Source organism: Thermobia domestica, chromosome 4, assembly GCF_964235325.1.
Source record: "Thermobia domestica chromosome 4, izTheDome1.hap1.1, whole genome shotgun sequence".
NCBI classification, from domain to species: Eukaryota; Metazoa; Arthropoda; class Insecta; order Zygentoma; family Lepismatidae; genus Thermobia; species Thermobia domestica.
In genome coordinates, this window is record NC_137457.1 from 188,433,239 (window position 1) to 188,458,479 (window position 25,241).

Below are 25,241 nucleotides of genomic sequence, written 5' to 3' on the forward strand. Positions count from 1 at the left end.
GTGTTATATGAATATTCACACGATGTCTGTTATGACAAGTAGTTAAAATCACTTATGTAGAGAAATTAAAGATCAGATTATGCCAAATGAATTTGCTGCTAAGTCGTGACGAGAAATTGCAATATAATATATTCCCATAGCAGAAAAAACTACGTTAACGAAATTTAGAATTGAAATACAGTCCCATATAGATACCTGTGTAAACAAAATGAAACATGACTTTCTCAAGTCTTGATGTGAAAGATATTATCTTATGCATTGAAATCGTAACGAGATATGTTTTCGATTATGGTCGGCATGATCGAACTTGTTGAAACATGTTTCTCTAAGACAAACACGTGTGTGTGTGTGTGTGTGTGTGTGTGTGTGTGTGTGTGTATACAGAGAACATTTGTGATTCAGAGTTAGAAGAGTAAAGTGTGTGTCGATCCTCTTCCACGTAAAAACTTTCACTTCATATTTGTAATAGTGAGTGAGTGTGTGTGTGTGTCTTTGTACGTGGTTGATCCGTTGGATGCCTAAAGCTGAGAATAAGTGTTATCATCAGACTTATTAAAATAGGTAAGTAAAAAAAAAATATATTATTAAAAATATTACGGTCTATGATTATTCCTGAAAGAATAAAACAATATGTTAGGTTTTCATTTAAGATAAGATGAAATTCTTGAATGTTTTCTGACGTACATTGCAATTAGATAGCAGTTGACGACATATATGTGAATGTCTGTTTTGTTAGTCTCTTTCTTCCTCTGTTTTGTTAGTACATTGAACTACATCTTAAAATGGTTTAGTTTCAAGAGCAACAGATAAGATGCCACTGTCAAATGTTTTGATGATACGTACTACAACGAAATAACAAGACTGCCCTAGTTAAAAACACATAAGCGAACTTCTATGATGCTTCTAAGAAAATGATAAGATGGAATTCTTGAATGTTTTCTGGCTCGCATTGCAATTGACGCGAGAAGTGTCTGTAGACTTGGTATTTTAATTTTGACAATATGATGTATACGTCTGTCTTTCTGTTTGTAAATGAAATCTTTTAAACAATGAAGAGATTTACGTCCAACAATAAAGCTAACAAGGTCTGTCTGTCTTTCTATGTCGGCTATGCTAATGGAGGCGATGGTGATGAGTTGAGTTGATTTTAGTTCAGCGTCCCTTTCAACAGCAAGGCTATATGAGACGTGGACCTACTGATTATCGTGGAATCTGAACCACTAAGTTTTACGTCTTACAGTTATGTCGGCTATGCTAATGCAGACGGTGATGATGAGTTGATGAGTTGAGTTGATTTTAGTTTAGCGTCCCTTTCAGCAGCGAGGCTATATGAGACGTGGACCTACTGATTAACGTGGAATCCGAATCACATGAGCTCCAGCCGGGACGATGGTAATGAGAAATGAATGAATGAAATGTTGCATTAAATTCACGTACACGGTGTTTGTCCATCGAGTTTTACGTCCTACGGTTACGTCTACTAGGCTAATGAAGGAGAGGTGATAATGAAAAAATGAATGAAATGATGTAATGAAGAAAGTGGAAGGAAACTGGTGAACTCCGAAGGGAAATCCACGCATATGATGTTTGTCCACCACAAAGTTCATAGGGCACGAACTGGGATCGAATCAGAGACCCAAGCACTTGAGGTGAACGCTCTACCACTGAGCCACCGTGCCCTCTGGAACGTAAAAATGAAATGATAAGGTCGGTTTTCCTGGGACAGTCAATAGCATCTTTTCGTTAAGTTGTAAAGGAAGCAGGGAATTTGTGATCGCTAAAATTAATGACAAGTATATAGAAAAAAAGACGTGATTTGAACACGGGACCTCATGCATCAGAGGTAAACACTCTACCACTGAGGCACTGAAGTTAATTTCATAATTTTCTAATGTTAATAAGAGTGAAATCTAACGTTAAATACACATACACAAGTCAACGAACTGAGAGAGTTTCTGTATCTGCAATGTCTACTTGCAAAGAGCAGAAAAATAAGATAACAGAACATGTTTTGTATTTCAATGTTGTTCTTCAGCTGTCGCGTCAACATTATCTTAGGTCATGGTTTCAGACAACACGAAGCAAAGATATGTATGTGTGTGTGTGTTTTAGGTAATATTAAAACAGTGTTTGAGATCTAAACTTGACAAAACTAGTGTTGCTTATACATCTCGGATGCCGTTACCTATGTACACATGATGTTGATTGATTTTTGAGTTTAACGTTCCGTTCAGCAGCGAGGCTATATGCACCACAAAGTTCACACGGCAAGAGTTAGGATCGAACCAGGGACCCCAATCACAGAAGGTGAACGCTTTACCACTGAGCCACAGCACCCCGCGATTTCATCATGGGGCACAAATCTTCAAGTTAAAACAATTGTCTATTCTCAAATAAGAGAACATTTCTCCATTTCTTTAAGTTGATCTAGGAAGTTGAACTTTATACAGTTTTCTCCATATTATAGTCTAAGCTGTATGTGATATTACTTTAAAAGGACGAAAGTAGTTAAAATATTCCCTATTATTATCATCATTTCTTCTAAAATGCTCAGATTCCCGTCATAGAATTCGTATACTTGCTATGTACACAGGCGTACATTAAGAAATTTTTTGTTGGGAGAGGTCCAAGCTTTGGGCGACGGGGCTCAAACACTACAAGCCTCTGTGTAGTATTGAATGCGTATTATTTTGCACTCGAAAAGACAATAAGTACTTGTAAAATACTTTCATCTATATTGTCATAGCGTCCCTTACAGCAGCGAGGCTATATGAGACGTGGACACTAATTCACCAAGGACCCCTATCGCATCACAAGTGAACGTTTTATCAATGATTCACCGAGGCCCCCTAGTACTTGTAAAAATTCTTTCATCTATATTGTCATAGCGTCCCTTTCAGCATCGAGGCTATATGAGACGTGGACACTAAATCATCAAGGTCCCCTATCGCATCACAAGTGAACGCTTTACCATTGATTCACCGAGTCCCCCTTAGTTCAAAGTACAGTACTCATGTAATAATATTATCTAACATAAAGTTTACTTGTCGAGGGGCTCCCTGGGGTAATATTCATACACGTAAAATATTTTAAAATAAACAATATTAGTACCGATTCCATAGTTTTCGAAGGTGCTGTATTCAAATAAAGACACTTTGAAAATAGTAACATGACATCTAAGGGGTAAAAAAAGTGGTGAGCTCACGGGGTCTCCCTATGGGGTAATATTCATAAACGTAAAATATTTTAAAATAAACAATATTAGTACCGATTCCATAGTTTTCGAAGGTGTTGTATTCAATAAAGACACTTTGAAAATAGTAACATGACATCTAAGGGGTAAAAAGTGATGAGCTCCCGGGGGGTGATATTCATACACGTAAAAATAATTTAAAATAAACAGTATTAGTTTCGATTCCATAGTTTTCGAAGATGTTGTATTCAATAAAGACACTTTGAAATCAGTAACGTGACATCTAAGGGGTAAAAAGTGTTGAGCTCCCCGGGGGTGATATTCATACACGTAAAATAAACAACATTAGTATCGATTCTATAGTTTTCGAAGGTGATTTCGCGTTCACTAAAATTAACGATAAAATTCTAAAACAGAATAAGTATAAAAGGCCGTGTAATCTACATATCTTCATTAGTCAATACATTTGAAAGAGATTGTGAGCATACATTTGTTTCACTCCTCATTCCGTGGAATAGGAAGAAAAGTTAAAAATATTTAAAAGGTATGATGAGAGATTATTTCATTGACATCATAAAGTTCTGTCTTATATAGTATATATTTATATATCTAATATATATTGATTTATAAGTAACAAAATTCATTTCTTTTTTATTTTAGGTTGCATACAAATAAAGATAAGTGTAATCCTTTTCCCTATTCCCGTTGATATTATTATTATTATTCCTTTTTAATTACTTATATATATCACATTTTACTTACTCGTATATTCTTTTAACGATTATATATCCTTTCAAAATATTTATATACATATATATATTCCATTTAAATAAGATTTATATATCCTATTATATATCATATTCATATACTATTACATATACCCATTTACATATATTGCATTACGTATATATACATCTGAGGAAGAAAAATGGCAAAAGAGAGTACGCAAGATTTACTGAAGGAGATTACGGTCTTCATTAATGACATTGAAGAAGAAGAAGAAGAAGAGGTAGTGGGCGTAAATAACGAAACGCAAGTTCTTTTAAGTGAAATAAATGCCATAATCGGGATAGAAGAAGAAGAAGAAGAAGAAATGCAAGAAGAAGAAGAAGAAGAAGAAGAAGACGCAAAAGAAGAAATGGAAATAGATCATCATGAAAAAATGCAAGAAGAAGAAGACGGAGAAGAACAAATGAAAATAGAAGAAGCAGCAACAGAAGAAGAAGAAGAAGAAAGAGAAACTATTGAAATTCAAATTCCAGTAGAAAAAGAAGAAGAATATGATGAAGAAGAACTATTACAAATATTGAACAGTGCTAGCAATAGAACGATAACAGAAGAAGCATCAGGCCGTATTAAAGAAATTATAAAGTGGTTACAAGAAGGAACAGAAGAAGACGTCGAAGAAAGGAGAAATGAAGAAGAAGAGCTGCTAAATCTCACGTTTTCCCAAATAATAGGAGAGGATTACAATAAGGAAGAGATGAAGATAGAAGAAGAAGATGATAAGTTTTACACGAATGAACTAGAAAATTGGATTAACAATTTGTTTCCCGATCCCAGAAAAGAAGAAGAAGAAGAAGTAATATATCCCTCAATTATGGAAATATTAGCAGAGACTAATGCAGAACACGAAGAAATGGAAGTCGATTTAGACGACATAGAAAAAAGAATGGACGAATTGCTAGCCGTATTTCAAGCACAACGAAATTCAAATATACAAGTAGGATTCGGAAATAACAACCGTAATGATGGACACAATAGATTTCATATAATAGAAGAACGAAGAAGACAATACAGAAGATACAATATGGAGGGTAGAATGCTACGATTCCGTCTAGCCCCCGTGCGTGCAGATGAAAACCCTTTTACGGCAATTGAAGCAAGTCTACGGGCACTAATAGATTATTTACTACGTAATGTGGACCAGCATGATTACGTAGGAATAACAATTACAAATGAGAGAGAAGGACACCGCCCTTTTTGGTTGTCATTCAGAGAAGCAAGAAATCTCTCAGCAGAAGTTCTATGGACAAGCTATGAGAAAGTACTGCAAAGTAATGCGGCTTTTCTTATAAATGAAGATTGCATCGTGAATTTTCATCATGTACGTATGCCGAGAGGACAAGGTCCTTTGAAACAACATGTTATGAATACTGAAGAATATGTAAAGGCAAAACGTGGTATTATCACAATTAAAAATAAAGGCACAAGATGTTTAGCACATGCAATCGTCGTTGCCATGGGACTGAAAAAATACAAGGCAAGAAATCAAACTGAATACAATTGATATGTAAAAAATCAAAGTAAATATATCATAGAAAAAGAAGCAGAAGAACTGTGTGAAGCTGCCGATGTAGATCTTAGTCATGGTGGTGGAATTCCTGAAATTCGTAAATTTCAGGAATATTTAAAGGATTATAAAATCACAGTGTATAGGGGCTTTTCAGGAAGTGATGTCATGTTTGAAGCACCACCAAGTGATAACGAAAGAACACCTTTAAACTTACTCTTTGTAGATAACCATTACAACGTCATTGAAAGCTTGACAGCATGTTTTAGCTGTAATTTTTATTGCGAAAGCTGTCATAAGAAATATCAAAATAAACATGATCATTTGAAACAATGTGCAGCTGTATGTTTTCGTTGTCATCAGAAGCCACCATGTGATTTTAAAGAAACCCATATTACTTGCAATGATTGTAATCGAGAATTTTATGGTCAGTCATGCTATGACTATCACAAGTCAGCGCCGTATCAAAATGGAAAGCCTTTATGTTCAAGTGTGAAATGTTGTGCCCAGTGTTTGAAAATTTATGTAGTGAAAGAAAAACGTTCTCACGTATGTGGAGAAACTTATTGCAACATTTGCTATGATATAGTACCACCCAATCATGAATGTTACATGAAAGTGAATGAAAGAAGAAAATCGAAAAAAGCCAATGAAAAAATCATCATGGAGAAGAAAGCTATGATTCTGTTTTATGATATTGAATGCACACAAGATACGAAAATAGAAGATGAGGACGCAAACATATATGAACACATACCTAATGTCTTGGTTAGTCAACATGTATGTTACCAATGTTATGAAGATAACAACATCAAGAATGATTGTGTCATTTGTGGAAAGCGAGAAAATATTTTTGACGGAGAAAATGTAATAGAAGATTTTCTAAAACATCTTCAACAACGTCGACCAAACATTAAATCAGTAATCTGTGTTGCCCATAACTCAAAGGGATATGACGCACATTTCATCATTAAGACCATGGTTGAGAAGATGAATTGGACTCCAGAAGTAATCATGAATGGAGCAAAAATTCTCTCTCTTAAAATAGGAAACGTAACCTTCATCGATTCACTAAGCTTTCTTCCTATGCCCTTAAGTAAATTAAGTGGTGCATTTGGGCTTCAATCGTGCAAAGGATATTTCCCACACTTCTTTAATCGACGTGAGAACCAAACCTATGAAGGGCCGCTTCCAGACATTAAATATTATGGAGCAGATACTATGAAAGTAGACGAAAGACGCAAGTTTCTCCAATGGTATACCGAACATCAAAACGACACCTTTAAAATGAAAGAAGAACTCATCAAGTATTGTGTACAGGATGTCGAGGTATTACGTCAAGCCTGTATTTCATTTATGAATACATTTGAATCTGAAACTAATGTCAATCCCTTACTTGAATGTATTACAATTGCCAGTGCATGTAATTTGGTATATCGTAGAAATTTCTTAAAGGAAAATACAATTGGTATCATACCAAAGAACGGATATCGATGGAGAGATGTACAATCAGTTGAAGCAGTACAATGGATAGCTTGGGAAGAAAAAACCAGAAACATCCAAATTACCAATGCTGCACGTAGTAAGGAAAAACGAATAGCATCAATGAAAGTAGATGGTGTATGGACAGATCCCAACACAGGAAGAATACACGTCTGGGAGTATGAAGGCGATTTCACACATGGTTGTATCTACTGCTGCCCTAACGACAGAAATAAACCCATCTATAACAATGCTACAGATACCATGGAATTTCGATATGAAGCAACAAAGAAGAAAATCCAAAAATTAAAAGATTTTGGCTGTGAAGTGCATGAAATATGGGGTTGTGAATTTAAAAAACAATTGGCAGGAAATGAAGAGATGAAGAAGTATGTTAGTAATCATCCGTATACAAAGAAAACACCATTAAAACCTCGTGACGCTTTTTATGGAGGACGTGTGAATGCCATACGTTTGTATCATAAAGCACAAGAATCTGAAGGAGAGACCATAAAATACAAAGATGTTATTTCCCTTTATCCTTTTATCTCTAAGACTAAGAAGTTTCCAATTCGTCATCCTACTATCTATCTGCCTGGAGATTCAAATATTCCCACCATTGAAGAAGTAGAAGGATTAGTTAAGCTCAGTATTTTGCCTCCAAAACAACTGTTTCATCCTGTCCTCCCTTATAAATCAAATGATAGATTGATGTTTCCACTCTGCCGTACATGTTGTGATGAATTAAACCAAGTACCTTGTAATCACAACGATGAAGACCGAGTGCTACATGGAACATGGGTAGCAGATGAAGTAAGAAAGGCATTAGAAAAAGGATACAAAATAATAGATATTCATGAAATATGGGCATATGACGTTGTTCAATATGATGAAAAAACAAAAAGTGGTGGCTTATTTGCAGAATACATAAACACCTTCCTGAAAGCAAAAACAGAAGCAAGTGGATGGCCAGCATGGTGTGAAACAGATGAATTAAAGAAGAAGTACATTCAGCAATTTTATGAAAAGGAAGGAATACGTCTAGATGAGAACAAAATTAAACATAATCCAGCACTTAGAAGTTTAGCTAAATTAATGCTAAATTCATTTTGGGGAAAATTTGGTCAACGTGAGAACATGGGTCATGTCAGCATTATTAATGAACCCAAGGAATTATATGAAAAATTAACATCTCATGATATAGATGTTCATCAAATATTCCCAGTAAATGATGACATGTTATATGTATATTGGCAATACAACGATGACGTTCCTGTTTCACTACCAACAGTAAATGTTGTCATAGCCGCATACACAACAGCACAAGCAAGATTAGAATTGTACAAATATTTAGATCAACTACAAGAAAGAGTATTATATTTTGATACTGATTCCGTCATTTATACGCAAAAACCTGGTGAAAGTACAATTCCAACTGGTGACTTTTTAGGCGATTTAACAAATGAAGTCCTCGAATATGGTAAAGAAGCCTATATTTCAGAATATGTATCGGCGGGCCCGAAGAATTACAGCTTACGTATTTTTGATCCCAGCACGAAGAAGGAGTTTCAAGTATGCAAGATACGAGGCTTTTCATTAAACTATGAATCTTCAAAACACCTAAATTTTGATGTAATGAAGAAAATGATAGTAGATAATGAAGAGGATGCAGAAGAAGAGGAAGAATCTCGTCCCACGGAAGTAAAAATTACCAATGAGAAAAAAATTTGCCGCAGGAAAGACCATACTATCGTCAGCATGCCCGAAACAAAAATTTATAAGATAAATTATATTAAACGACGTAGAATACCAAATTCATATGATACTCTTCCATATGGCTACACTACTTCCAACAAAAGAAGAAGAGAAATGTAATAAGGCCCTTTATAAATATACGTATGAAGAAAGAATGATCATATTCTTTAACATGGACACGACGTGGAAACATCCCTTTTCATGTATTGTTGCCGGACCAAGTGGATGTGGAAAAACTTCCTTTGTAATACGATTCCTGTCCAATTTACCACGCGTGGTTAATACATCGTTTCGTCATATTTATTGGTACTATGCAGAATGGCAAAATGCATACAGAGAAATTTCGACAAAAGTACAATTTATTGAAGGATTACCTCGAACAAAAGACTTTTTACCTGAAACTGGACCACATCTTATTATTATTGATGATCAAATGTGTGAAGTGAACCGCAATATAGTTGATTTCTTTACAAAGGGTTCTCATCATAGAAATCTTAGTGTACTATTTATTACACAAAACATATTTCATCAGGGAAAAGGAAGCAGAGATATGAGCTTAAATTGTTCTTATCTCGTATTATTTAAAAATCCAAGAGATAAATCACAAATTAAACATTTGAGTTATCAATTAACTCCTGAGAATCCAAAATTTCTTCAAGAAAGTTTCAACGACGCAACAAAGTTACCATATGGATATTTCTTTATTGATTTAAAACAGGATACGCCAGATGAACTTCGTTTTCAAACAAATATTTTTCCTGATGATATTTATCATTACGTTTATGTTCCATCGAAATAGAAGAAGAAGATGTGTTTATAATGTTTGTTTTAAACTGTGTTTCTTCATTCTGACAATATGTCTCCAAGAGTAAAACACGGAGATCTTCTTCGTACGCTGAGCAAAGCAAATCCTAAATTACGTAAAGCTATACTGGCCAATGCAGACTCTTCAGTGATTCGAAGTATTTGTGAATGTTGTTATAATGTATTAAAAGGGAATGTACCTCTTACAAAGACACAGAAAGCAAGATTAAAGCGATACAAGAGGACGCTTCGATATCTTGTGAAGAAAGGAAACTCCATCCAAAAGAAGAAGAAGCATTTATTAGTGCAGCAGCAGGGTGGATTCCTACCGGCATTATTAGCTCCTATTTTAACTGGTGCATTATCAAGTTTACTATTCCGTTAGTACAATGGAACACGCAAAGAAGATGATTTTAGTTCCACCTGAAGTTCTGAATCGTATACAAACACCAACATCATCATCATCATCAGCCCTGGAGAAACGTGAATCTAATTTGGATCAAGAAATGCAAGAGATTTTACAGTTATCATCGCTTAGTGATGAAGAAAAGTGGAATCAGTATAATAATATTCTTCAAAAATATTTACATTTAATACGAAAACAAGAAGAACCTGTGACACTTTCAATTACGTCAACTAAATCAGAGAAGCCTGAAGTAGAAGAAGAAATATTATTATCTATACCCAAAATGTTTCGTAAAAGAGCTGAATTACTACTACATAGAATGAAACATGATGATAATATCACGTGGGATAATAAAGGAACTGTTTACATCAGAGGTGATAAACTAGAAGGATCTCACATTGTAGATTTAATTTCTGATGTGTCGCGACCCCGGAAACACACAAATCCACCGGGATGGGAGAAATTTTGTAATTATTTATCTTCTAATAACACACCTCAAGAACTTATTGGAAATCCAAAACGTTTGTCATATATTTTACGACGAACTAAAGCATCACCAACAGCATCATCGTCAAGGGAAAAAATACCTCTGAAATCGTTTGCAGAAGACGACGAAGAAGAAGCAGAAGAAGAAGAAGAAAAGGAAAAAGTAATATCTCCTATAAGGAAAAGGAAACGTGCCTGTAAACGTCCAGTATGATCAAGGTGGAAACCGTAAACAAACAGTTAAGCAAGATTTACTACAACCCTTCACATCCTGCCTCGTTTTCAACTGTTAAAAAATTGTGGATAGCTACAAAGAAGAAAATTCCTATACATTGTATAAGAAGATGGTTACTGCAACAAACAACATATACGTTACACAAACCTGTACGTCGTCGTTTTAAAAGAGATTTCTATGTAGTGAATAACATTGATGATGAGTGGGAAAGTGATATTAATGATCTTCAATCTCTTCATAAATTTAATGATGGATATCGTTATATTCTGACAGTGATAGATGTGTTCAGTCGATATGCATGGGCTATGCCATTAAAATCTAAAAGTACAAATGATGTCTTAAAAGCATTGCAAATTGTGTTCAAAGACAGAAAACCAATTACATTCCGAACAGATAAAGGAAGTGAGTTTACTAATAAAACAATACAGAAGTACTTAGTGCACAACAAAATAAAACATATTACAACTAAAAATCCTGATATAAAAGCTAGTATTGTAGAACGTTTTAACAGAACTCTAAAAGAAAAAATGTGGAAGTATTTTACAAAGTATCAAACGTATAATTATTTAAATGTATTACCTCTTCTTGTGAAATCATACAATGAAGGTTATCATTCAAGCATAAAGATGTCACCTGCAAATGTTTCTCAAAATAACCTATTACAAGTATGGCATAATCAATATGATAATAAAATAAAGAAGAAGAAGAAGAAGAATCCAAATTTCTTAAAACATCTTAAGATTGGTGATACAGTACGAATTAGTAAAACTAAACGTACATTTGATAAAGGATATATGCAAAATTGGACTTGGGAAATATTTAAAGTGAAGAAGATAATACCAAGAGATCCACCTGTTTATGAAATTGAAGATTTAAACAAGGAACCACTGGATGGATTATTTTACAGAGAGGAATTACAACCTGTGACGTTATCAAAGACATTTTACATAGATAAAATCATACGTACAAGAAGAAAAGGCAGCAGAAAAGAATATCTTGTTCATTGGAAAGGATATCCTTCTTCTTTCGATTCCTGGATACCTGCATCATCCGTAAAGAAGATCGAGAAGTACAATGGAACCTGATGGAGATTTTTACGTTACGCTTCCCAGTAATAGTTCTATGGAATATTTTCCTGACAACACCTTAACATCATACACTACGAAACTTCATCAAAGAATGGAATTCCATGAAAAGTGGGAAGTGGCTATTGTTGAAATTCATTATCCTCATTCAATATTAAATATTAATGACGAAAATAATAAAATTTTTTACAAACCTGCAAAAAGTGATGAATGGAAATTTATAACTATTCCTGTACGTTATTACACTGACATATCAGAATTGATAAAGATAATAAATACGTACAACAGATTCACAAATTTACATATTTCTTATACTCGTGAGAGTAATACCTGTTTTATACGACGTCTTCATAAAGACATAGATGTAGACGTTGCATTATCACCAAGTGTTAGTGCGATGTTGGGGTTTGATCCAAGCGTTGATTTAAAGGATATGCAACAAGGTCAAAGCATTCCAAATTTACGTTTAGGACTTCCATCTACAATGTATGTGTATTGTGATATAATTCAATCTGTATTTGTTGGAGATACAGTAGCACCATTATTACGTATCATAAATATGAATCCTGTGAATCATACATTTGGAAGTAGTGTTATAGAAATTTTTAACCCTCCACATTATGTGCCTATAGAGAAGATGCATTTTGAACACATCAAAATAGATATAAGAGATAGTACAGGCTCTCCACTGGCATTCACTTTCGGAACTGTATGCGTTAAACTACATTTTCGACCAGTGCGTCAACATCGACAAATATGAATAATCCATATTTACAATATTATCAAAAACAAGCTCTTTCTGGAACTGGTAACGTTTATGTTGGTTCCCCTTATCAAGTTGGACATGGTATTGGAAGTTTCCTTGGAGGTTTATTTCGTTCTGTCATGCCACTAGTAAAACAAGGAGCTAAAACAGTAGGAAAGGAATTATTAAAATCTGGAGCAAACGTTATTACTGATGTCATCATCGACAATCAACCTATTAACGAATCCTTTCATCAACGAATGGGTGAAGCGAGATCCGTCTTGCAAGACAAAGCAAAAAATAAACTGAAATCTATGCTAGGATCTGGATATCAACGAAGGAAAAGAAGAATTACACATCATTCCATCTTTAACCCTTCACCATTACACATCATCAAGCGCAAGAAGAAGAAGGTCAAGAGGAAACGTACACAGAAAACAAAGAAAAATCAGTCTTATAAGAAGAGGAAGTTATCACACGATATCTTTGATTAAATCATCACCATTATGGCTTTCTTACATCATCAATCCTGTGAGTGTGTAAAAAGTGAACTAGATATTTTTTCTACAAAACCAACGCAAACCAGTATATTGGATAATCATGTTGTTACATACAAACCAATCAGTTCACTAGCTGATAATGCTCCTATAGAGTTTGTCATCCCAGGAACAAGTGATGAATACATAGATCTACCACATACTCTTCTTTACATCGAAGCTCAAATCGTTAAGCCTGATGGATCAGCATTTGGTGAAAGTGATAAAGCTGTGGCTCCTATTAATGACTTTTTAAATTCTATGTTCAGTGAAGTGGAAGTGTATTTAAATAACAAACTGATTTCATTTCCATCTCATAATCATCCATATCGATCATACATTGAAAAACTGTTAAATTATGATGATTCTGCTAAAAATACTCATCTTCAATGTGCATTCTGGTTTCAAGATACTGCTGGACATATGGATGCAACATCTAGTGGTAATAAAGGATTTCAACAACGTTATGAATTAACACAAAAAAGTGCAAAATTCGACATGCTTGGACATCTTCATTGTGATATTTTTAATCAAGATAAATTTTTAATCCAAGGAGTAGAATTACGGCTCAAGTTAATTCCTGCAAAGCCAAACTTTTGTCTCATCGCTAGTGATGCGTCTGTTGAAGCTAAAGTGAACATTTTAGACGCTGCTTTACATATTAAAAAGATTAATGTTAGTCCTACAATAAAACTAGCACATAACAAGCTTCTACAATCAACAACAGCCAAATATCCTCTCACAAGAGTGCAAATGAAGTCATTCGTCATTCCAAAGGATCTTCAATCAAAAACAATTGATAATTTATTTATGGGAGTATTACCAACTCGAGTGATTGTGGCGTTTACACAAAACGATGCCTATACAGGAACAATAACTTCAAATCCATTTCATTTCAAGCATTTTGACATCAATTTCTTCTCTCTATACATTGATGGAAAACCTGTACCTTCAAAACCATTACAACCAATTTTCGAAAACAACCTCTATGTTTCCTCATACCATACCTTATTCTGTGGATCAGGCATTCACTTTTCCAATCATGGCAACAATATTCCTCGCCTTGACTTTCCTCAAGGATACACTATCTTTGTTTTCGACATTACTCAAGATGGAGAAGCCAGCGCTGTGCAGCATTGGAATCTTATACGTCATGGGTGTGTTCGTCTGGAAGTTCATTTTACGAAGCCTCTACCAGCACCTATCTCCTGCATTGTGTATGGAGAATTCCAATCTCTCTTAGAAGTGGATCATCAGAGGAACATCATCATGGATTTTTAAAGGTACGTTCTTTAAATATCATATCATATATGTACATGTCTGCATTTTTATACATGATGTCCTCTACACTAGATTTATTGAATGCTTTGCAAACAAATTCTTTATTTCACAATCATTTCGTTGGCGTATATGCAGCCAATGAATTACCAGCACATGTTCCACTACCTGCAGCTATCATCATAAATACAGACCCCTCGAACAAACTTGGCACACACTGGATTTCCGTATATATTCATACTGACGGACGTGCCCACTACTTCGATACATTTGGATTTCCTCCATATGTAATGCATCATATTCAATTTCTACGTAGAAATTCCACTTCTTATACATTTAATAATAAACAAATTCAAAGTGTGAAATCATCCCTATGTGGACATTATTCATATCTTTTCCTATGCTTCAAAGCTAAAGGAAAGTCCTTAAATGAATTTCATTACACTTTCTCATCAACTCCAGAAAAAAATGATCGTCGTTTGCTGTATTTACTTTTACAGGTAATCATGTCTTCATTCTTCTTCTTCGTTTGTTTTGATTACTTTCTTTTCATATTATTGCAGGTAGCCATTTCTTCTTCTTCTTTATTATAATGTGTTTGTATGTATTATTATTTGTTCATGATTATAGATAAAATAAATTTTTAAGTTTGTTTTTCAATTTTTTTTCATTTCAGAGAGTAAAAGATCGTCATCGTGTGTATGGACATCATCTTCAATGTACAGATTGACTTGTATCTACGTTTCATCATCAACATCAACAGCAGTAGTATCATCAGTGAACAGTATATGGCAGTTGTGAAGTTATCATCACACGGACAGTGGAAACAAAATCTAACGTTCTTTTAAAATATACTATACTTACCGGCGTTTTAATTGTGTAAATAGTTTCATCAACAATAAACACTTTGTATTATTTTTTCTCTTTGAAAACAAATGTTTTATTTCTTATTTTCTCCGTTTCCTAATAAATAAATATGTTTTATGATCAGTTATGTAATTAAATACACATATCATAAAACATATTTTTAAGTCATTGAATTAAAGAATTTCATAGTGATTTAAAAAAAAAAGATTCTAAAACTGATTTTTAATTCAATGATGTAATCATATAGCTACATAATAATAATAATGAATTCAAATACTTAATCAGTTATTCTTTCGTAAATTAAATCAAGTATGTGAATTCAATATTATTATTATTATTATTATGATAGGACTTTTGTTTTTAAAATTTTAATATTAATTATTTTAATTCCTTTTTTAAAATTAAAAAAGTCCTATCATACTTAAGACAAAGTTGTATAATAATAATAATTTCAAATACTAATTTTTATTTTAACATTCATTTCAAGAATTTGAATTCATTATGATTATTATTATTATTATTATACGTATCACTTATAATATACGAGGAAAAAATATGTTAGGATTTTTTTCTTATAAAAAATTTTAAAATCCTAACATATTGAGGTGTATGAAACGAACACAAAACACACACGCAAATAAAACATTTCACTTTCCACTATATATATATTTTTATTACATTTGATATTACGTTGTTTCGTATACATGAAAAAAAACAAATCAATTTCTCCTTCTTTTATGAAGAGTCGTTCACTTCATTGATACCCTCCGAAGGTTGAGTTTCGGTTTCCCCCCACCATGGCTGTGTCGATACACTATCAAATAAATCAGCCATTATTGAATCTATAAGTTTTTGTTTGCAAAATACTTTCATTTCCAATTTTAAACGTTCACCATCAATGTTCACATTACTGTTCTTATCAAGAGAGACACTTGGAAAACTAATGTTCATACCATTAATAATACTCTGTTCATCTACACAGGTATGGATTCCGGCAAGTCCTCTGCATGTAAGACACTGTAATTGTACATGATTACGAATAGTATCTGTACACAAGTCAAAATATTCACGTAGCACAACACTACAAACTTTACTGTTTTTCACAGCATGTTCAATACACGGTAATATTTCCAAGAAATAAAGCCAATCACTTGAAGATAAGTACACAGTGTTTCGAGGAGCATGAAGTGTTCCTTTCTTCTCTAACATCACTAATTTTTCACCCATTAGTTTTCGTACCACCAGTTCGTTTTTTCGACCAAGAGATTTTATAAATGTAATTTCCACTTGAGAATTTAAATAGTCCGTAACAAATGGGGTTAAATGTACAAGTTTCTCCCACTCTGCCAAATTTAACTCCACTCCAAACACAAGTCCTTTGCCAACACGAATCACTGGTTCAAATGTATCACTATCCAGTCCAATGCAAATTAATTTGGTTTTCATTGAATTAAGTCCATATTCAACATTTAACAAGTACTCTTTCTTGGTATCCATAGTTGACGCACAAGCACTCAAAGACATGTTACTCCAGTCGCTGGTCAGTACAGAATAACGACACTATGCATACAGATGACTGCGCATCCACGAAGAGGAGGGGCAAAGAGGAAAATTCATGTTTTCATCTTGTTTGTACATGTCACCATACACTTACGATGAGTAAACCAGTTCAGTAAATTCAAGATCGTGCATGTTACGTCCAGATACATTAATCTTCATTCCTTTATATATTAAACAGACATTCCCACTTTGTAAATACGTTAATAATGCACCATTATCTGCTTCCAATTTTTCAGTACAACGTCCAGGTAAAATCACTTTTTCACCTCCTTCAAATGTCACACAGGCCTTCCTACCATATACCGTTGTAATTATCTCACAGTTTACAATACGAAATGGTACTCCAATCTCCAAATCTCGCATTTTTTAAAGGGTACCATTGATGGCTTATTAAGCTTATCTAATAAACTCATTGACGATGACATCTTTAAATTTTTGACGTTTCTTCCTTTGCAACAGCTGCTAACAGAATGATCTACACAAGCACATACGTTCCGCTTACGCTCTTCGCAGGAGGGGTGAGGGGTTTGGGGATTCAAATTATTAGCCAATAAACGACAAGAACAAGAAAAAGGCATGTTTTATCTTGTTTTTTACATCTGGTAGGCGTCCAAGACTACAAGCATAGCAACAGCAAACCAGCATTTTCCCACGGGCTTCTGTGGTAACCGTAAAAGGCTATGAACATAGCAACTAAAGAGGAGTAGGGGGTAACGGGGGTTCAAATAAACCAAAATTTTCCCACGCGTTTCTGTACTAGCCGTAAAAGGCTATGAACATAGCAATAACAACAAACTGTTCTCATAGGGGTTCAGATAAACCAAAATTTTCCCACGCGCTTCTGTACTACCCGTAAAAGGCTATGAACATAGCAACCAAAGGCTTGTCGAAACTTGCCTCCCAATTCCAGGAAATGATATCGCCAAAATTAGGCCAAAATTTTCCCACGCTTATGAAGGAGGGGATATCTACTGTACCATTACGGCATAATTGCTAAAGGACTATCGAACTGATTTTAAGATGTATGGAAACGCCGGAAATAATCACTTACATTACCTCAAAACACAATGATAATGAACGATAAATGTAAACACAACCAGGCTAACTATTTAAAACTTAATTTATTCAAAAATATTGAGGAAACTAGTTTTCACTAACCTAATCTTTAGTACTTAAACGCAGAAGTCAAAAAGTACTGCATGTTACTACCTATATGTCAGTAATGTTTGAAATGAGGATCAAGTATAAGACAGAAAGAATGGATGAGATTATGATGAAAACCTAATAGGGAGAGCTTATTTCAGTCTCTGCATTATAGGAAAGACATTCTAACTCATCAAATATAGTCCTATCATTCATAACTAACAATAATGGGTAACATTATTTTAATTCAAAAACTATTTATTGAGATGATTATTTACATGTAATTTACAAAACAATACCTCATCGTTTTGTGCTACCCTGACCGATCATAATATTACAGTCCAGGATATTATGTTTAATTGATTTCTACTGAATTTTAATTCAACATCTAGATCCAATGATATCAAAACATTGGACAGCAATAATAAAAGATGATTCAAAGCTAATCAATTGAGCAAATTAAAGTTTGGGCAGCAGCATCCGACTCGGAATCTTCAGCAAAGGGTATAGTTTAACTTTACATCACGTGCATTGGAATTAGAAAAGATTCAAGAAATTGGCGTTTTAAAACTTAAAGTAATAAACGACCCTTGACATATAGGACTACACACTATAGACAGAAGCGACATTCAAACTACTAGTTGTCATGTTTCGTGTAAATGATAATTTTTAAATTAAACTAGAAAAGGTGTACGCTGCCGCTGAAACCAGCCTCAATTTACAATAAGCATTGTTAAGTAACAGGAAAATAATTAATTATTATGTTTTAATAATTGGTTTTAAGTAATATCTAGGTCATTAAACACGGAAGAAAGTCGTTGAATCCAAGTATTAATCATGTAACGAATATGCATATTGACATAAGAGTCCAGAATCAAGTCCACTTCAGGAAATATTCAACCCTACATTTAAGCTTCAAAATTATTATAGAGCAAAAATTGTATTCCTTTGTTTTTCTAAGTGTTATTACTTTTATAATTAAACTTCATTGCATGACTAACTTCAATGCTAAGAGTCCTTAATTTATTACACAGTCCTTACTTCCAAGTCCGGAGGCTACGACACAAGTCATTCAATACTTCTTTAATATTACTGTATCCTATAAACATCATGCCACATCAGCACAAACGTTTTTGATGAGCGATGAACAAGAATATCGCCTTCTTAATACATAGTTCAATATAGGAAAGGGCCCAGCCAAGTTTCCATTCTTTCTACTACTAAACACAGTTGTGAACAAGACTTACTTGCTGACTCCTCACGAGGAAAGAGCTATAAGCTTTCTGTCCCTTTGTTGAAATTTTAATCTCTCTGAAAAATAAACGACAGAATATAGAAAGGCTACTCCATTGAAGTAAGGTAGGTTGAAAACCTCTTTAAACGGAAAGCCATCAGTTAGTATCAGACAACATCAATCACTGTTGGTTACCGTCAGAGGTCAGAGGTCGACTCTCATGGTAGGAACCAAATCTTCCTCATAAGATGAATACTTCTCCAACTTCAAAATTAATGATACGTAACACACGAATGGGCAATATTATAGCTTCCACACTTAAAAACAAAAGGAAAATTCATATGTAGAAACTGATCACTGTAGATAATAAGATAGATATTCATCCCACCTGATTTCTCCTAGAGGAACCGAGCAGCCATTAGACTGTCATCGATATCACTCGCTTTGGTTGAATATAAAACAGAATGATATCTAAGCTATTTGTGTGTTAACCTACCAGGCAACCCCGTCGTAGAATCGAACCAGAATTCCTATGGGACCTAGAATAATTCACAAATATTTGATCTTTTGTAATGATAGTGTGATTCTTATACTGAAAACGAGTGAGACAAGTATAAGAACACCCGAAAGGAAAAGTAAGTTACTTCCGATTAGATTCCAGATCACCCCGCATTAGATTTTCCCATTTAAACAGGAGTTACTCTCAAAGAAACCGTTAAATAGCAACTGGTTTCAAAGAAACAAACAAAATATATTAACCATTAAGGATAGGATCACAGCTCATTGAGGATAAAAAATTTCATATGCAAATTATGACAAGAATTGAAATAACAATAAAAGTGATCAATAAACTGATAATACACTATTCGAACGTCCATTCTGTAAGGTAATATAATAATTCTGAATAAGGATAACAAACAATAAAGTAATAATAATAATAATAATAATAATAATAATAATAACGAAAGAAACAAGATTCTAGAAAATGGCCCTCCTTAATTTAATAAGAGCGAAAATATGTGATACCGAAATGACTAAAAGTACTAGCAATAATTATTTCCAAAAAAGCAAATTACTTAAAGAAGTTACAAGAATTATAGAGTACCAATGAAAAGGAGAGAAATTTCTGTCCAAGTAATAAAAACCGAAGGAAATGAAACTGTTTACCCTGTCTAAACTTGTACTTGTAGGTGAGCTTGAAGTTGAAAAAGATTATCAGCATAGTCAATTACGGATTTTCCAGCACCTCTGTCTACTCACACCAGCCTATTTCGATCAATAACTTCAAGAAGTGGAATCCATGGATTCCACAGAAGAGGTCAGACGCCGAGATGGAAATGAAAATGAAATCTTTCAGTTTTACGTCCCACGATTATGCCGGTTAGGCTAAAGGAGACGATGATGATGATGAGAAATGAATGAAATGGTGGAATGGAGAAAGTGGGAAGAAACGGGAGAACCCCTAGAAAACCCACGCACACGGTATTTGTCCACCACAAAGTTTCACTTGCGGAAGCAGGATTTGAACGCGGGACCCCAGACGCCGAGATGGGTAATCAAAACAAACCACAGAAACAAACTTAAGTATTATCTATGGATTTCTTTCTCCTTTAGAAGGTTAATGATTTGGGAAACAAATATAAGTTTAAAAAAGAAAAGAAACGATCTTTAGTACAGTCTTGAAAGAAATAAGTAAGCCGGGCAAGAGGAGAAAACATTCCCAACCCTGTTCACGTGTGTTAACTTCTCCGAGAGACTTGTTGCTTTCACGTGACGTCTGTAAGCAGCTTTCCCAAACAAACCCGGTGTCTGCTGAAAAGCAATGTTCTTTTCAATATTAAGCTTAGTGCTTTTAGCCAGAGAGGAAAACAATACTTGAATTTGTTTTCGAGGAAAACAATTCATGCATAGTAATTTACAAGTACCAGATTACATATTATAATTAATTTATATATTTAAATACGTATGATCTTCTGATAGGTAATTGAGACGTGAACAACGAAAAGTGATTTCGGAAATTCAAGACTGCATTCTTGGCCTAATACTATGAAATGAAATCTGAATTCTACATCGCACGATTACGTCCATGAGGCTTAAGGAAACGTATCATGAGTGAAGGAAATAAATAATGAATGGAATTGAGGAATTGAGTGGAAGGCAATCAAGACTTCTTATAAACAAATGGACATAATGCTGTTCAACAGTAACATACGTAGTATAGCCTGGAATTGAGCCTATGACATTCAAACGAAAAGTGAGCGCTCTACATTGAGCCATCATACTCTAATTATGACGGAAAAGTTCTCCTGATTCCGACGTTGAGGGCTTGGGTAGTGGATTGATTAGGAATTTAGTATTTTGTTCAGCACCGAGGCAATTTAAGTGGTGGACCTATACCTTAACGTGGAATCTAAACCATATATGCTCCCAACAGGAAACTATCTCGAGTCTCTCCCGTGCATAAGATTACCAATCAAACTATTACGAGGGAATTCCGTACGGTTCAGTAGTGCTATTCAGGCGGGTCACTGAAACCGGTTGAAATATTTTCTGTTCGCAGAACCGTATGTTAAGCCCTGACAACAGTAAATGTTACCCAGTTATACCCAGAAACAGTACATGTTAGTTTAACTTACTTTTTTTTTTTTTTTTTTTTTAGAAATCCTTGCACCTACAGGGTAAAATATATGATCTGTCAAAACAACAAATACTAAGCGTTTATTTCTTAATCTCAAAGGCCCAGATATCAAGAATAGGAACTGCGATTACATTACTATAGTTGTGAGTGTTATTTATATTCCAAACGCACATATCATTATCGACAACGACGTAAACTTCGTGATTTTTGCTAGTGTTGTTTACGAAGGTCGTCTCTCTAGTCTGGTCAAGAAGTATCATGAAAATTCAGTTTTGTTTTTGAAAAGGTTTAATTATTTCTTTTGGACGATGTCGTCTCGTTTCTACAGCAACACTACCTTCTGCATAAAATAACACTCACACGAGTAAGTAGCATGTGCATCAGATTTCAGGATTATAGCGTTTCGTTTACTCGTTATAAATTTCAATCAGAACATCATTTATTTGTATCATTTTCCTATAGTATAAGTTGCGTTTAAAAAATGATATTGCATGATTGCTGCTCGAGAAATTTTAAGAAATATTCTTTCAGTCGTTTAAGTCAACAGGCGTTTCATTATTTCTTTTTGTTAAAGGGGAATTTTGTATCATAAATTCTTTATAAGCGAGAATAGGAGGTTATGGGAAAATCGCGTTCAGTCTTGAAGGAATTAGTAAAAAAAACTTTGATAACAGGAAAAAGACCCTTAGATAACAGGAATAAGAAAGACTTTGTTGTTGAATATTATGCTGTCCAAACGAAATAACAATTTTAGTTTCAGATGGACAATGACCCAGACATCTTCGTTTAAATAATCAGGGGTCAGATCTCATATAAAACAATGCAACAAAACTGTTGATTGAAAGTGTTGAGAAATAAGATGTTTCATTCACTATGTGTAAGGGGACACTTGGTCAAACAGGTGTTACAGATTTTCCAGTCGAGCCATTCTGTGTGAGGTTTTCCTTCGGTTTTTCTCATTCATAACAGGTAAATGCCGGGATGGCAGCTAACATTCAGGTCTCAGTCCACTTCGTTCTTTTCTCATTCCTTTTCTCCTTCGTCAGTAATTGATTCCATGCCTCCTCTAATCAATGATATGATAAAAGAAATGGTTCGTGGACACGCTATTACCTTTAAAATTATAAGATTTTTATGTTTATTGAAAAGTGTTTTGTTCAAGACGAATATTAATTTCAAGATCTGAAATGTTCAGAGCAGCAGAAGAAAACAATAGTTCCAGGTATTTGGAATTGCCAAGACTGTTTCAAGTATTTTATGTTGTTCTGTTTGTTTACTGAGTGTAAGTATATTTTCTTTTTCTATGGGAACCAACATATTCTTTTTATTCCTTCATTTATGTATTGGAATTAGGGAAAGCATTCTGAGCAATTTTGAAACACACAAGGCCAAAGAGTAGTTAAGTAGAATATTTTATGTTGTTATGTGTGTGAGATATACTTTTCTTTCTTTCTTCCTTTATATGAGAAATAACACTCCCCTCTATCCTTTTTATGGAAATTAGAAAATTGATATTCAGAACAGTTTTCCTTTTCAAACACATAATGCCAAGTAGTAAGCAACTCTCAATTAAATAATCATATCTTTTTCCATTAACATTATTGAAATTAAATTTGTTTATTTTTTATTACGTATATACAATTCTTGAAATTTGCCCATATATATAGATAAATTGTTATACATTTTTAAATAATATTGAAGCCAAAAGTGGACAAGTACAAAATAAAAATTTTAAATTTATCATAAAATTAGAATTTTCGTTATTCGTTTGTTTAATTATTTTAGGGTATTTTATTTTAAAGTAAAAATGTAAAGTATATGTATTTTAAATTAAGAAAATCTCTTCCAGTGCTTTAACGGGAGGTATGGTTCCTAGTATTCAGGCTACATTACCTCTCTGCATCGCCATGCTTATTCCTTGGATTAGGAAGCTGGTTGCCCCTTCATCACCGGATAAGTGTGTGATGCGTTTTCCTACTTCCTTTAGGAAGTTTAGGCTTTCCATTCCTCACGAGCCACCGGATTCATCTGCAACTGGTACGAATTGGTATTTTTCCATAAGGTTGTTGTATTTTCTTCTTTTCTCTATCTCTTTCCGATCTGCTGCATTGCCCGCCTGGATTGAAGAGAAAGAAAGGTTGGAAGCTGCAAAAGTGTCTGTGCATGTGAAATCCCAAATTAAGGCTTTACCTTTCTTCCAAGGAATTAAGGACTTCCTATCTCGTATTTTTCATCTGTTCTACTACAGCCATTTGGCCGGTACATCGGCAGAGATGAGTGCTCTCTCAATGATGGCGTTGCAGCTCGAGTGTCGAGGATGTCTACCTGTGCTTTTTATGCAGAAGAGACCATGTAGTCCTTTTTTGTCAACAGGATTTTTGCACGCTTGGCATTTATGGGGTTCGGAAATATCTGCTCCCAATCCTAACGCAATTGCTATCCTAAAAGATTCGCCATTCAGGTGAAGGCGTAGAGGACGTGAGGGCAAAGCTTTGACCCAAGCACCTGCCTCAACGGACGATGCAGCGATCAGTCTGGCCTTGTCTTCTGGGTTGTCGAAAGATTGTAGTAAAAATGAAAAATTTGATTGTATGATAGGTTCTTCCAATGTGGATTGTTTAGCCCTGAAACTGAAGTCTGGTAAATCGAAACCCACCAACAATGTCCATGTGGACGAGCAATCTTGAACTTCAGAATCCCAGTGAAGATTGTTGTTCTGTTGGAGAAGTGATTTTAATAGATACTGAGAGCCGTAGAATGATGTCAAGAAGGCGGGAATAGCCAAATCTAAGGCTCTTTGAATGCCTAATCCAACAAGATTAACTGGGAGAGATGCCTGGAGCCATGTGCTATCCTCAAGGACACAATTTAGGATAGACTCCAAACCAGATTTTATAATGTTGTGATATCTTTCTAATAAATCCTCTTCTTTCCGTGAAGGTGAAAATCGCAGGAAATATCTTGGGATGGAAAATGATGTTTTTAATAAGTAAAAATATGAGCAGATATTGATGATAGACGTGAGAAATACATGTCTAGCTGGTTAATCTTCTCAGATAACAGAGTTCTTCTTGATTCAGTTGAGAGAGCAGCTTCAAGGAGGAAAGCGTTTGTTGGCGACATCAATTGGATACCTGGAGCTACTTAGTTGTATGACGAAAACAGTGTGTGCCTTTGTTCATTTGTAGATTCAAGAAAGCTCATTTCAGTTTCGAGAAATTTAGTTACAGACCAATTGTAGCTGCCTTTGTGTTGATCATTTTCAGTGTATTTAATACAATATCCAGATCTCCAGCTATTGCACCATCATCGAGGTACCAGATATTTAAGTCTGTCTTGATATTATTGACTATAGCCTGCAATGTTACGGCAAATAATTCTGGACCTAGAGGATCTCCTTGTTGAACTCCTCTTTCTGATAAGATTATATCTTTGCCATAATATAAATTACTGGCTTCAGCATAGCTTGGGTGTACATAAGGATATATCGAAGGAAAATTT

At 34.4% G+C, this 25,241-nt stretch overlaps 2 protein-coding genes across 3 annotated transcripts in view; both read left to right on the top strand.

Moving 5' to 3' along the window:
- LOC145683417 (hemolymph lipopolysaccharide-binding protein-like) overlaps positions 1 to 25,241 on the top strand; it is a 708,489-nt gene that overhangs the window by 633,313 nt on the left and 49,935 nt on the right. The window lies entirely within an intron of this gene.
- Positions 13,513 to 15,110, top strand: LOC145683416 (uncharacterized protein F54H12.2-like). The gene is made up of 2 exons (XM_081754752.1): positions 13,513 to 14,303; positions 14,975 to 15,110. The coding sequence occupies exon 1, from the start codon at positions 13,519 to 13,521 to the stop codon at positions 14,299 to 14,301; it is 783 nt and encodes a 260-aa protein (XP_081610878.1). The 5' UTR covers positions 13,513 to 13,518; the 3' UTR covers positions 14,302 to 14,303; positions 14,975 to 15,110.

Excerpts from the sequence above, each read along its gene's own strand:
- LOC145683416 (XM_081754752.1), top strand. The coding sequence starts at position 13,519 with ATGCTTGGACATCTTCATTGTGATATTTTTAATCAAGATAAATTTTTA.